This window comes from Macaca nemestrina, chromosome 1, assembly GCF_043159975.1.
Source record: "Macaca nemestrina isolate mMacNem1 chromosome 1, mMacNem.hap1, whole genome shotgun sequence".
Classification (NCBI taxonomy): Eukaryota; Metazoa; Chordata; class Mammalia; order Primates; family Cercopithecidae; genus Macaca; species Macaca nemestrina.
The window spans coordinates 40,142,504-40,154,721 of NC_092125.1; the positions used below are offsets into that span (position 1 = coordinate 40,142,504).

Below are 12,218 nucleotides of genomic sequence, written 5' to 3' on the forward strand. Positions count from 1 at the left end.
CTCCTCCAAGAGCAGAGGTAGGAGACAGCTGAAGCAAACAAGCAATTCTGTAAAAATTACCTAGAAACCCTATAAATTTGATTAAAATCTAAACTTCTATAATTTTGCTTTTTAAAAAATTTAATATCAAAAGGCCTGCTTTAGTGACATGCTGTTCCTACCAGAAAATAACCCCAATACCCCCTCTGTCAGTAACATGCTCAAGTTGACCAGCCAACTCTTATCTCTAAACCCATGTGGACAAGTGTCTGTCTTTTAAACCAAAGCCACAGAGATCAAGTGACTGCTAGAAACGTGTTAACTAATCCAGTGCCCACCTTCTCCAGAGGGTGGGCAGGGCAGAAACCCAGAAGTGGTCATGAGGACCTAACCCCAGAGCACCATCTTTCTAAGCACCACCTCCCTCACTCCCTACTCAAAAGGAGATGCTTGGTTTCTAATCCGGACTATTCGTCTCAAATCTGGTGCCCCGTGACCTGGATGGTTTTTTCCTTTAGCAAAACACACATAATCCACAAAACCATACATATAATTTTTTGTCTTTACATTTAAATATAAAAATACTATTCTGCTTTGTGTGATAAATCAAGGACCAAGCAACATGAACCTTTTCTTCTTTCAAGGTAGGGATATCCATCAGTTTATACTGAGCTTCGTGTTCAGAGCAGGGCATTTAGTCCCAAGCCAGGCTAGTCCCACAAGCAAGAGACCAAAGCCATTCTCTCTGATTCCCAACCCCTACCTTCTCTCCTAATTCCCACTTTTAATAGAAAAGTTGCTTATAACTTCTTAAGAAAAGTTTCCACCACAAGGGCAAGTCCTAACCTAACCAGAGGAAGTCAGGTCTTCCCCTTTCAGCTACCTCGAAGAAAAGTCCCCCTCCTGCAAACGTGTTCTGTCCGGATAGCTATGCCTATTGGACAGGTGCACCCCATTAAATGGAAGCAGTGGTTATGTTTCCCCACCCTCTTCCCCACTAATGCACTAAAAAGCTTCAGTGATAGGGAAAAAAAGGAGGGTAGGTGTGAAGAAATTAATAACTTGACCCATCTCTATCCCAGCCAAACAAAGAAAGCAAGATTAACTGGGCACAAGGAATGAAAAAAACGACCTTAATATTCCACCCTTTGAGTTACAATTGGGACAACTGGGAGAGGGGAAGAGTTGGAGTGGGATGAAGAACTAGGAGGGGCTTGACAGCTAGAGGTCTAGTCCACTTAGTTTTTGTACTGGAAGGGCTCATCGCCGGTTTCATTGAGAAGACACGTGCGGATGAGGGCTTCTGTCACTGAAAAGGGGTCACAGTTGGCAGAGGGGCGACGGTCTTCAAAGTAACCCTTCTTCTCCTGGCCAACAGTCCGGGGAATGCGTATGCTGGCGCTACGATTGGCTACACCAGCAGAAAAGTCGTTGATGTTGGAGGTTTCATGGAATCCAGTTAGGCGTCGGGCATTGTCCAGGCCTCCCTTGGGATCATAGGCGCGGATGTGGTACTGGTGCCGCTTGCTTAGTTTCTCAATGGCCTCCTCGATGTACCTAGAAGAAACAGAAAAGATGGCAGTCCAACCTTGTCTCCAGGTATGGAGCCAAGAATGAAGTGCACCAAAATATGATACCAGTGGTACAAACACTTCATGAAGGCAGTGGCTTCGTCTTCTTACCTGTGTGTCTCAGTGGTCAGAACAGTGCCCGACAAGCAGTAGAAAGTATTTGTTGAAAAGACCAATCATTTGAAACTTTCTCCCCCTCATAAGCATTAAGCTTATCCACATGCCTGTATTATTAACTAATTTAGTTCTAAAAGATTTTCAAATGCATGAATTTGTCAACTTTTCCCTGTCACAACATATATATGTCACAAATATATATTATATATCAATGTTTATATAATGATATATGACTAATAATTATTTGTTATAATTTATATAATAATTATCACTGTGAATCAGAAGTATTACTTGGTATTTTTCAAATAGGAACAAAATGAGAATTTGAAGTCAAGTGTCAACAGCTAAGCTATGTCCAGACTGAGAAGTCAAGTTTACTTAACTCTGGTAAATATTTGCAAGTCATCCTGCAAAGGAGACTTTGCTGAGAGATTGATAAGTCTCTTCCCAAGTTTTCTGCCACAGGAGATTAAAGATGGCCCCAGCAGAAGGTACTCACTTCAGACCATTCTCCTCCCGCATGGCCTTGGTGCTGAAGTTGGTATGGCAGCCTGCACCATTCCAGTTCCCAGGAATGGGCTTAGGATCAAAGGTTGCTATCACTCCAAAGTCTTCACACACACGATGCAAGATGAAACGGGCCACCCAGAGATGATCTCCCATGCTGATTCCTTCACAAGGTCCAATTTGAAATTCCCACTAGAAACGAGAAGCTTGGCCATTAAAACAAAGCCAACTGCTCACTCCAACTCAGAAGCTCCTAAACCTGTTCTCTTCTCACCTCTACTCCAACCCATTCTTAGGTTTTGGGTTAGTGAGTGGTGTATCAGCAGCCCTTACTAGCAAAAGTCCTATATGCACCTACCTGCCCTTCATCATTGATGGACTGGAGCTATATTTACCTGGGCAGGCATGACCTCGGCATTAGTCCCCGCAATCTTGACTCCAGCATACAAGCAGGCCCGGTAATGGGCCTCCACGATGTCCCTGCCATAGGCTCTGTCTGCTCCCACACCACAGTAATATGGACCTACAAAAGCATCAAGACAAAACGCTAAGAGTCAAGAAATCCAGAGAATCCCAAAGTCAGAGATCAGAAGGCCCTTAAGCCTTGCCCTCTTGAATCACTATCCTTGCCTTCATCTGTAGGTACAGGGCAGGGGAGGGGCAACAGGGGAGTTCCTCTTCACCTGTGGGGCCAAAGCTTCCCCCTAAAACCTTACTTTATACATTTATATCCATTTTTGGACTTTGGTGATATGAGGGCTGTTTCGCCTTTACTGTATTATTTTGCTTCTTGATTCAGAAAGTCACTCCCATCCCTGGGAAGGGGCATTCTGGAACAGTTAAGACACTTCTGGGAATTTCACCTCTAAGTCAAGAAGACTTACCCTGGGGCCCCGGGAAGCCGTTGGAAGGCCAACCAAAGGGGTGCCCATCTGTCCCCATGAGGGTATATTCCTGCTCCATGCCAAACCAGGGGTGCTGGTTGCTCACCATGTCCATTATCCGTTTACAGGTGTGCCTCAAATTGGTCTCTAGAAGAAAGAGTGAACAATACGCCATCAGGGATCTGATGCTGAATACCGATGCTGATGGGAGGACAGTCTTTGGATTCTATACAACTGAGGTGTGCACTATGGGCTGAAATGACCCAGTATAGGCCTTCTTGGGATCACTGAGTCACTGAGTCAGAAAAATGAGAGAAGCTATAACTGTACATCTGTAGGAAGACTCTGCAAGACTTCAGTTTTAACTAAACTCAGTTACAACCAAGTCACATGAGAATGGATTTAGAACAGGGCAACTTTCACCTTATCTGCATTCTGGCCACCTCCCAAGCACCAAATGCCAGGCACTTAACCCTCTATTCACAAGACAGCTGCTTCTGGTTGTTAGATTTATTCTTCATTTCTCAGGCACTTGGAGCCATTCTATAGTTTTTGAGAATCATTTGTCCATTGGTTTACATTTGTCCTGGCCTACATTCCAGGCAGGAGGGCTGTTACTGGGGACTCCAAGACCGGCAAACAGATCTGGACAAATCAAATGCTATTTTATGCTACCAACAGACAAGACCATAGAAAGATGGGCCATATTATCTCTTCCTCAAAGGAGAAGTTCAGGGAAGAGGCTCAATCACTCAGATTCTTAAAACAGTCATGAAATAGCCTAGTCTTCCCAATACTGATTGCAGAATGTCTCCTCCCTCCCCTTCACAGCATTTACAGATTGAGGAGAGGAATCTATAGCTGTGCTATACATACCTGCAGGCCTTCGATTGTACTTGAAAACTTCACACAACACCAGCTTGTTCGGGTCCTTACGGAAGGGGTCCCGAAACATGGCAGCAGGCACGAGATACATGTCACTGTTGGAACCTTCAGACTGTAAAGTACTAGAGCCATCGAAATTCCACTCAGGCAACTCTGGGGCAAAAAGAGGGAAAATTACATTTAAAACGTACAGGAGCTTTCCAAGCAATGCAAATACAGCCAGCCCTTCACTCACCTTCCCATCTCTAAAGATCTCTTTTCCAGGAAGTTATTAAGGCATAAATGCCATCATTAATATGTATACCCTGGCACCTGTACCTGATCCTACAGCCCTTCCTATCTGAGTTCCAAGTAAGACCACTGTACCACTTCCTTAAATACATCAGACACTCCCTTCCCAAATGTCTTCCAGGAGACCAACTGAAGCATTCTGTTACCATTACCAGCCTATCAGTCACTTAAAATACTGAGATAGTGAAGGATTCTGATTCTTCCATTAGGCAATGTGTCGCTTCCTTCTTCTCATGCCCCCAGTGTATTCTGGCAAGTAATGTCCTTATTTTATAGATGAGGGAACAGACAATCCTAGAAAGATGACTTACTCAAGGATGTTCCCTTATGACCTATCCACCTTTCCCACTGTTTTAAAGACTGCTTTGTCTCTCTAGCTGACTGAGTTCTCTGAAGGCAGAGACCAGACTCTCACTTTGTATCTTCAGTGTCTGTGAACTATCTGCCACATAACAAGTACACAATATAGGCTTTGTATTATGATCATTCACTTATTCAAAAAGCTATCCTAAATTAGGTAGGAGGTGACACTTGGCCCCTTTCTGGAAGAGGGAAGACTATGGCTTGTTTTAGACTGAAAAATGAAGGTCACAACTATAATCTAACTGTAGCTCCTAGAGGGATAAGCAATTAAGACAGTTTAAGAATTTCCAAAAGTGCCATCAACTAAAAATCAGTCAGTCCTATTTGAAAACCATTTTAGAGCATTTGCTTCACATCTAGAAGCCCAGTGATGTGAGTATTAAGCACAGTTTTCTAAGAGTTTGTAAACTAGATGGCATTCTCAGGTTAGAGCAGTGGCTTTCTGAGGGTGCCTTAGAGTCAGGTAAGTGGGGATGCCCAGGTCGGCAATCTCTAAGCCCCATGCCAACTCTCCATAAACCAGACGTAGTTTTTCTTCAATACACTGGCCTACATGCACAATTCCATTTAAATAAAGGGTTCCATTGTTGCTGTGCTTTGAGGCAGTGTAGGAGCTTAATGTTGACTGAATGAAGTCTGGAAAGCCCTGCCTTAGAAAAGCTTTACAAACAGAATAAAGAGGCCTAATCCAGAGGCTGAGTCAAAGGCCCACCCCTCTGCAGATCCCACCCAGCGTGTGCTCCACTCCACATTGCTGTCTCACCTTCCACACACTTGGGCTCACTGTCCAGGGTCCGGGTCTTGCAGCGCAGTCCTTCTCCAGTACCATCGATCCAGATATACATGGCCTGGACTTTCTCACCCTGAGGCAGGGACATGTACACCTGCTTGATGCCTTTATTTAAGTGGGAACTTGCTGAGGTGGTCATGGTGGAAGGTGTTCTGGAGAGAGAGAAAAAATAACATTGTTAACGCCCACTCCAAACTGATCTCCTGCAAAAATGGCTTCAGAGGGACAACTGAATCAAAAGTTGTGAATCAAGGTGTAAGTGCCAACTCCTTCCCCTGTGGAAGTCAACACACAGAAAGTTACGTTTACTCACTCTTTCAGGGGGATTAGTTTTATAGTAGGCGAAAATCTCCTTTATAATAGGCTGTAAAACTGATCACCACCTTTTGAAGCAATTAACACAGATGCCTGCTAAAGAAAAGATCAGGCCCTTGGTAGTAATTCAATGCCTCTTGCATCTCTGAGCTCAAAGGCTTAAGTTCCACAGCTACTGCAGATCCCAGGCTTCCAAGTTGGAACTTACACTTGTGAGGACTGTCTATTCCTTCAGTGTAGCTGAGGTAACACTAAACTATCCAAATACTAATCTATCAGAGGAAACAAACCAAACCAATACACAAATTTACAAAACATAGAACTTCTTCCAATACAAGTAAAATCCAGCCACAGAACAGGCTTGGCTTCCAAGGTTTCTGTTTTTCTCTTTGCCTTTCATCCTAGCTGTGATCTTAACTGAAACCCACAGCCACTCCCCACCAAAAGAAAACCCACTACACATTTAGATTTGAGGATGAAACAAGGTTACAATATTTTTTTTTAAAGGCTAGCAGTTTCCTACAACAAAAGCTGATTCAAACCAGATTCTAAGGGGCATGCTGCCATACTTTCCATAGGTCTCACGCAAAGTTTCACTTAAGATAGTGAGCAAGAATCACAACATTATGGAATTCCACAAGAAGACTTCAAGGAATTAGGAAATTTCCACTTTGAAATCAAAAAGATCTGGAATTTTAAAAGCCATGAGGCATACTAATAACTGCCAACCACTACCACAAAACCTCTGAAAGAACAGAAATTCTGAAGCCACAACAGCCGAAGAGGAAACGTTCCTCCCTCCGTGGCCCAGGATGGCTAGAAAGGGAACACATTGTTCTCCTCCAACGACTAGGGCAACGTTCTGAAGCACAGTGGCAAAGTTTCTATGGGCAACCGTCCATGTTTGCCCAGCTGAAAACATAACTGCTTCTCCCTCTGACAGCCTCACCACCCTTCCCCTTGGGGAAGGCCAACACCCCAATATTGCCTCTAGAAGATTCAGTCGGCCAAATCCTACTTCCCACCTCCGTCCCAGAACCCTTCAGCTCCCGCTAAAAACTACAACCCACCTAGGCGGGCGGATCACCTGAGGTACGGAGCTCGAGACCAGTCTGGCCAACATGGTGAAACCCAGTCTCTCTTAAAAATACAAAAATTAGCCGGGCCTGGTGGTGCCCGCCTGTAATCCCAGCTACTCGGGAAGCTGACACAGGAGAATCGCCTGAACCCTAGAGGTAGAGGTTGCAGTAAGCCGGGAGCTTGCACCACTGCACTCCAGCCTGGGCGACAGATGGAGACTCTGTCGGTGGGGGGAAAAAAAAGAAAAAAAAGCTACAACCCAATTTCTCAGCTGTCCTCTCCAACCTGTTACACCACCAATATCATGCACACTTTGTCCTAAGCCTGTTTCGGATCTCCTGCTCTTTTCCGTGAGCCAGTTGGATGCCAGCACTCTATCAACTGCTGCTGCCGTGGCGCCAAGTTTATGTGGGGGGAATGGATTCTGAAGCTTTTAGCCGTTTCTGCAGCTCTCACCAACTCCGGGGTCGTCCTCCCTGCCCCCTCACTCACCCCAGCCACAGAAAGTCAAGCGTATTGTTAGGGTTGCCCTCCTTAGCCCTTCTCTTTTTGGAGTGGCGTTCGCGCCTCTCCTCTTTCTCAGACTCGAGCTGGTCCAAGCACCGGAGCTTTCTGGGAGAGGGCGATGTCGAAGGGGACACACAGCGGTCGGCCCGGGGGGTGTCGAAACAGGCCGGTTGGTGGGTTAAGGTCTTAATCTTGACTCGAGATTTCTCCCCGGAGTTCACGGAGTAGGCGACGAAGCCGAAACAGTTGGAGGGCGACCCGGAGGAGTCTGACTTCTCGTCGTCTTCATAATTTTCATTGGTTGCTTTCTTCGTGAACTTGCGGCTGGGGGAGGATCCCCGCTTCCCGCCCCCGAGGGAGTTGTAATTATCCACTTTGAGAGCAGCCCCTTCCCACTGAAATGTCCCTAAAGCGGGCGCCCCGCCCCTCGGGCCCCCGTCTGAATCTCAGGGCCTCACGGAGGTGGCCATACCCCACCGCCGAGGGGTTGCGGGGTCCCCGGGGAGGGTGGGGGCGCAGGCCGGAGGGACCGCACGCTGCTGCTGCCTCCGCCCGGCCCAGCTTCTCCACCGACTGCGCCGAGGCCCGGGCTCTCCATTGTTCGGTCACACTGGAAGGCCCCCGGGACCCCGAGGCGGGAGCCGGCCGCGCAAACAACGCTCACTGTTACACGCCGCAATCGAGGCGTCTCAACGATCGCCAGAACCACGACGACTGCCCCACCACGAGGAAAGCAGCGAGGCGCCCGCGCCAACCAAGCGCCTTGTTTGCGGTCTGCAGGGGACCGCACCGCCACTCCATCCACAGCGCAAATACCACTGTGAGCCCCAGGGCGCGGGCCAGCCCAAAGGCCTCCAGGGGCGGCGCTTGGGCCGCAAGTAGTGAAAAGAAGATCAAAACAACTCACCCCGCCCTTCCCAGAGCCTGGCCAACGACGCGCCCCACCAGCGCCAGCCCGGGAGGGTCCAAGCCATCGGCGGCGGAAGCACGCGGGAGGAGGACTGGAGCCGGACCTCAGGCCCGGGCCAGAGAGGCCGCAGCGTAGGGCTGGGACTGGAGGGGCAGGCGGCCGAAAAAAGAGGCTGGGTGGCGCGCCTCGCGGGGGTAGCAGGGGCGGTGCGTGTCGCTTGGGTGCCACCGGGCCGTCCGGGGGCTTACCTGGGCGCCGAGCAGGCGGGCGGGTAAAGGCAGGCCGCGAGAGCGAGGTTAGGAGGAGAGGAGGCCGTAGTGCTGCTCACACGCTTCGCTCTTCTCCCACTCTCGACTCTGCAAGGCCGGTCGCGGCCCCGCACCCTTTATCCGCGGCCGGGGGCCGCCCCCGGTGCCCTGATTGGCTCCCAGCGGCCGGGAGCCCGGGCCGATCAGCTGATGCATTCCCCGGCCCCGCGGCCATTGGGCGAGGAGCCCGGCGGGCGCCGCTGGGGTGGGGGCAAGCGAGCTGGGAAAGAAAGAAAGAGAAAGGGGCGTGGGGGAGGGGCAGGGCGGCGTGGGGGAGGGGAGCGGAGCCGGGAGGGCGGAGGGCGGAGGGGCGAGCTGCTGCCAGGCCGGGAAGCCTTCGCTCGCCGCCCGCCCGCCCGCTCGCTGGCCCGCCAGGTGCCGCCCGACGGCCCCCAGCCCGGGGCCCCGAGGCTCCCAGCAAAGCGCCCTGGACCTCTGCCCTGCAGTCTTTACGGGCAATAGTTTTACGAGGAGAGCTCCCTGGGGAAATGCGGAACCAGGGAAACCGAATTTAGCCTTTTGTTGCGAGGGAGCCTCCGAGCCCCGCTTCCCGCGGGCAGGGGTTAGCTTGAGAGGGAGCGCGGGCCGCGGGACCCGGGGGAACCTTGGGCGGGCCTGGGCTAGCGTGGGTGCCTCTTGGGCCTGGGGACGGGTCCGGGTTCCCAAAGCCTGGAAGAGCCGCCCGCTCCGGCTCTGTTGGCTCTGGGGAAATAAACAGAACTCTGCCATTTCACATTTGAAATCAACGTGCTGTGTCTCTAATTTCACAGAGGATTCTGGAGAGCGGTAGAAACTAAGTCTGGAGACCTGTGTCATACCGCTGGCCAGACCCTAGGCAGGTCTCTCAGGGCCCAAGTTTCCTCATCTGCAAAATAAAGTGGTCATCGAAAACGATCTGTGGAACCGCCCACTAGATTTGAAATTCTGTGTGCAGACTGCCCCCTGAGCAGCCGAAAGGAAATCGAGGTGTTCACTTGCCCCTTTCGAAGTCCAGGAATTGTCAAGAAATGTCTTAAACGAATTCTCCCTGGTTTTGCTTTATCAAGTGCGGCTTCTTGTTAATCTGGAAAATGGGAATACATACCTCTCCTCTCAGCTTGCCGTGATGGTTGGGAAAATGTGTATGTGAACACAATCTTGAAATGGATGTTTGTCAGCAGATGCACAATAATTATATGTGTACCTAGAGACACAACATAGGTAGATAGGTAGGTAGGTAGATATTGCTATCCGTACTGTTACTCGATCGTTTTGTTTTTAGTGCCTGAAATCTACCTGATGGTGTCCAGCTTTTATTGCTTCTTTCAGTTTAAAGAGCAAGAATTTATGTTTCCAGTGCCTTTGGAAGAGGAAGGGAAGAGAAGTTTGTTCTTCTGGTTGTTTTGTACCGCAAATATGGAAAAGAAATGTTGCCTGCGACCACATACACATAACTTGGCTTCTTTGGTCAACACCCTTTCCTTTAAGAGTGTATAACACTGTAGTACTTTTAAATGACAGATGCAGCATTCATCTCAAACAGGGGTTTTTGGGATGTTTCAGACTGGTGACATTTTGGATTGTGTAGGTTGCCTTACAAATTCCTCGTTAAATTTCAGTGCTGCCCCTTGAAGCATTCCATTGTGGTGGCTACAGGCACGGCTGCAGGTCAGGCAAACCTCGGTTCAAATCCAGGCTTTCCCTTCATACCAAATCACTAGCCACGTGAAGCCTGTTTTTTTGTCTATAATAAAAGAGGGGTAATAATTGTTACCTTATAAAAGGATTAATTGTGATAGTACATGCAGAAGAGATTGAGTAGTCCCTGGTGCATCCTAAATGTTTAGAAAAGAGCATTTACAATTATCATAGGCCAAGTTCTATAATCTGAGGTGACTGGATTCTTTCTTTCCCTGTAGCGACTTTTGAATACAACTTTTCTGACTCACTGTAATGCTTTACCATTCATTATATCGAACTGGACTTAACCTTGGTAACACAGTGCGCGGTCTTCATTTCTTTCTGTAAAGGTGTGAGTTTAAATGGTTGAGGAAGGGAAGCAAAGGAGGAGAAAAGTGACGTTTTTATTTTAAAAGATGTTTTTAATCATTTCCAGATACCAAACTACCAAACCATAAGCCAGAGCCTCTGCTGCACACACCACCAGCACCTGAGGTGGGGATGGCAAACATAACAGAGAACGGAATGGTAAGGTGGGAGTCCAGTTCTGCAGGCTTACAGTGTTTCTGCCATTTGAGTGCCTGCTTCCCTTGCTAGATGTCTTGACCTCATTGAGCAGTTTATTCATTGTCATATCCCGCAGTAGTGTCCAGGGTGAGTGTTCAATAAATGGTATTTGTTAACCATACAGAAGTGACTGTGGCACTATCAAGAGAACACGTGCTTTGAGCTGCTTTTCTGATAATGGAAATGGATTTGCTTTGATCCATTCATGTGACCAGGGGCACGCTTTGTAAGGTTAGGAACGTAATACCTATATAATGACCACTGACTCTTTCAGGAGTGAACAAGAGGTCTTGTCCTCCTCGGCCAACCCCACATTTACTTAAAGTGACAAAATTAGGGCCCAGATGAGTCCAAGAACTGACCAGGGAGGCTTGAGCATAGGCAAGAAGTAAAAGCGGAAGAAAACCCTTAACTGGTTCGCCCCCAGAAACCCAGACTGTACTTTTAGAGAAGTTAAAAGTAAAACAGCCTGTTTCATCCAGTTTGACTTTACTGTGTCTGCTGCCCTTTCTTCTCCCTCCCCTTCTTCCCTAAATTGCCACCCACCCCCATTCTTCACCCCCACCATAAAAAGAGCATTAGAATGCTTGAACCCATGAACTTTTCTGTTTCTTGGTACACACCGTATCAGTGCTGACAAGGGGTTCCATTGCATGTGCTTTGAAGTCATGTTTTTCTCTCTTAGAGTAGAATTGCCATGTCCAAGGGGTGGGTGGAGTGGGAGAGCAATTACAGGGAAAGATTTTGTTCCAAATCTGCAGAAATAGCCTGAGATTAAAAGTATTTCTTCAATGTTATTCTGCTGCCTGAAATAAACGCTTTGTATTAGGATTTTGCTCTACCCCCAAATCTTATCTCTATTAGGAAACAACTTTTTCTCTCTTTTTTTTTCTTTTTTGAGACAGAGTCTCACTCTGTTGCCCAGGCTGGATGCAGTGGCGCGATCTCGGCTCACTGCAACCTCCGCTCACTGCAGCCTCTGCCTCACGGGTTCAAGTAATTCTCCTGCCTCAGCCTCCTGAGTAGCTGGGATTAGAGGCGTGTGCCACCATAGCCGGCTAATTTTTTGGTATTTTTAGTAGAGACGGGGTTCAGCATATTGGCCAGGCTTGTCTTGAACTCCTGACCTTGTGATCCGCCCGCCTTGGCCTCCCAAAGTGCTGAGATTACAGGCGTGAGCCACTGCACCCGGCCCTGTCTCTGTTTTTTAAAGGGTCCATTCTCATTCTGCAAGTAAGGAATCCTTTACCTGGCGATCTGGAGTGCCTTCCCAGGGCCTCTGTGGTTGCCTTGTACACATTCGACACGAAATTTAGGGTAGGGTTCACACCGAACAAACCTTTTCTGTTTAGGAAATGGAATTTTCCCTGCGTATGAATGATTTCAACAGGCATTCCGGGAGACCTTTAAATCATGTTAAAGAGACACAATTGAGACTCAGCGTTGGGGAACACCCTGGAAACCCAACCCAGAATTGTATAATAT

The 12,218-nt window shown here is 48.2% G+C and overlaps 1 protein-coding gene across 2 annotated transcripts; it reads right to left on the reverse strand.

Moving 5' to 3' along the window:
- Window positions 1-1,098: 1,098 nt before the first annotated feature.
- Window positions 1,099-8,581, reverse strand: LOC105484548 (glutamate-ammonia ligase). Of its 2 annotated transcripts, none has more exons than XM_011746265.3 (7): window positions 8,448-8,581; window positions 5,361-5,539; window positions 3,935-4,096; window positions 3,059-3,205; window positions 2,570-2,697; window positions 2,167-2,366; window positions 1,099-1,536 (listed from the first exon to the last, which is right to left on the reverse strand). In XM_011746265.3, the coding sequence occupies exons 2-7, from the start codon at window positions 5,524-5,526 to the stop codon at window positions 1,218-1,220; spliced, it is 1,122 nt and encodes a 373-aa protein (XP_011744567.1). In that variant the 5' UTR covers window positions 5,527-5,539; window positions 8,448-8,581; the 3' UTR covers window positions 1,099-1,217. The 2 variants fall into 2 exon arrangements, with proteins under 2 accessions (XP_011744567.1, XP_011744568.1); XM_011746266.2 differs by lacking the exon at window positions 8,448-8,581 and adding an exon at window positions 7,275-7,857.
- Between the last annotated feature and the right edge of the window lie 3,637 nt (window positions 8,582-12,218).

Excerpts from the sequence above, each read along its gene's own strand:
- LOC105484548 (XM_011746265.3), bottom strand. The coding sequence starts at position 5,526 with ATGACCACCTCAGCAAGTTCCCACTTAAATAAAGGCATCAAGCAGGTG. Across the intron at positions 3,206-3,934 it reads GTACAATCGAAGGCCTGCAG|AGACCAATTTGAGGCACACC; the intron begins GTATGTATAGCA and ends TCTTTCTTCTAG. Across the intron at positions 2,698-3,058 it reads CGGCTTCCCGGGGCCCCAGG|GTCCATATTACTGTGGTGTG; the intron begins GTAAGTCTTCTT and ends ATGCTTTTGTAG.